At 29.7% G+C, this 1,774-nt stretch overlaps 2 protein-coding genes across 2 annotated transcripts in view; one reads left to right on the top strand and one right to left on the bottom strand.

Annotated features, from left to right (window-relative positions):
- The window catches only part of LOC108733301 (pinopsin), a 96,151-nt gene that overhangs the window by 53,397 nt on the left and 40,980 nt on the right, over positions 1 to 1,774 (bottom strand). The gene's annotated exons all lie outside the window — the stretch shown is intronic.
- The window catches only part of LOC108733310 (probable 4-coumarate--CoA ligase 1), a 9,644-nt gene continuing 8,325 nt past the window's right edge, over positions 456 to 1,774 (top strand). The window contains exon 1 of the mRNA XM_018464413.2: positions 456 to 934. Coding sequence (XP_018319915.1) covers positions 707 to 934 — 228 coding nt within the window. The 5' untranslated portion in view covers positions 456 to 706. The remainder of the gene's footprint in view (positions 935 to 1,774) is intronic.

Below are 1,774 nucleotides of genomic sequence, written 5' to 3'. Positions count from 1 at the left end.
ATATATTAATAAAATAAATTATTTATTTAGTAATTTAGAGAAGTTAATTCCTTTGCCAATTCCAAAAATAGCGCATATCTGATAGCTATCCAACAAGGAAATACATGGCGTAGACAAGAATACATAGCATGTAGTACACTTGAGATTCAAAACACGAAATTTTGCTAAATTAAACTGCTAATAATATTTTCATTGGAATATGAGACAGATATACAGCGAAAATTGAAAAAAAATGAGAAATATTTAGAAAAACATGGCAAAATGAATAAACTACTGGAATGCAGTAGAGAATGTAGTTTAGGCTTCCCTAATTTTTTGCGCTCGAAATGTTGGGCGCAAGTTTTTGTTGCTTTTATTACATTGATCTTATTGCGCGGGCCACTGTGAGTGTTATAAGTATATTTGCATTTATACATATGTTATTACGTTTTACATGATATGCCAGTATTCACATCAATGAAGGGTTTGGATTATATTAGAATGGACTTTGATCGACTGTATTATAGAACGAAGTCTGAGTTATAAAATCTCGATGTGTTTTGTTTGTTTACGCGGTAATATCGTGTACCGTTAATTTTAGTTTTACCGTCAGTCTAGAAACAACACTTGTATATAACAAAACATAATCAAAAAACCTTTATCTCTACAAATATCAAGTCGAATTTCGAATTTAAAAGTTAAGCGCGCAATATTACTCTTTTCAAAAATGATAACCACAGTTCGAATTGTTTCACCTAGAGTTGTTAATTTAAATAAAAAGTACTTAAGAAAGTTCCTCTCAACCATCAGTAATTCACAACTTGCAGAAAATGTTACCTACGACAAAACTTCCGGAATTGTTACATCTCCCTACGGAAAAATTGCGATACCTAATGAGAATTTGGTAGAATTTGTTTGGAAAAGAATGGAAGAACACATGGAGCACCCAGTTACCGTAAGTTTCATGCAAACTAAAAAAATTGTATTGTTTGTTATATTAATCAACCATAAATTAAAATTATTTGGGTGAAGGATAGTGATGGTATATATCGTTAGAAAAAAGTTTCGTCTACAAATAAATATATTTTCTCTTACAGACTTGCCCAAGTGGTAAAATGTTTAGTGGCGTTAGCCATCTTTTTCACCTACAGTCTTCAGTTCTACGTTGCTTACTCGATAACTTGGGGAATAACAGGCAAACATATTTCAACGAAATTTCATAATTTAACTCAAATTGTACTAAGAACNTACATTTACAAAGTTATTGACGCCATTTCTTACCCGTGTCAAAAATAAAAAAAGCTCCTTTTTTAAATTATTAGAACAGTCACTAAATTAATAAAGTAATTTCTTTTCAAATATAATAACGGTTGTTTAATATTTCCCCGTGTTTAATTAAATTGCGGACAATTACTGTTTCTGTTGATTTGTTTTCTTTTTTTTAAGAAAAAAGCAATTAAATGTGTATTTTTTTCAATTTCTCACGGTCACTCGTGTCAACAAATCATTGTGATGAAATAGTTATTTTGACGGGTATGCACAGTGATATGTTTATTTTTGATTTGCCAAAGCCTTTAAAACAGGCGATAAAATTATAATAATATCATGAATGATAATAACAAAAAAAATATGAGTAGTTGAACTTTCATTGCTTTGACTAATTAAGTGTCTAATCAATTGACGCAATTTATTTCCTTTACTGCTGAGTCTCAGATAATACAAAATTAATTAAACGGTCAAATGCATGTTTTGATATTGCAAATCACAACCTCTTTAAAACATATACATATAATAT

The sequence above is a fragment of the Agrilus planipennis genome, unplaced genomic scaffold, assembly GCF_000699045.2.
Source record: "Agrilus planipennis isolate EAB-ADULT unplaced genomic scaffold, Apla_2.0 scaffold12, whole genome shotgun sequence".
NCBI classification, from domain to species: Eukaryota; Metazoa; Arthropoda; class Insecta; order Coleoptera; family Buprestidae; genus Agrilus; species Agrilus planipennis.
This window is presented reverse-complemented; position numbering and strand designations above follow the sequence as displayed.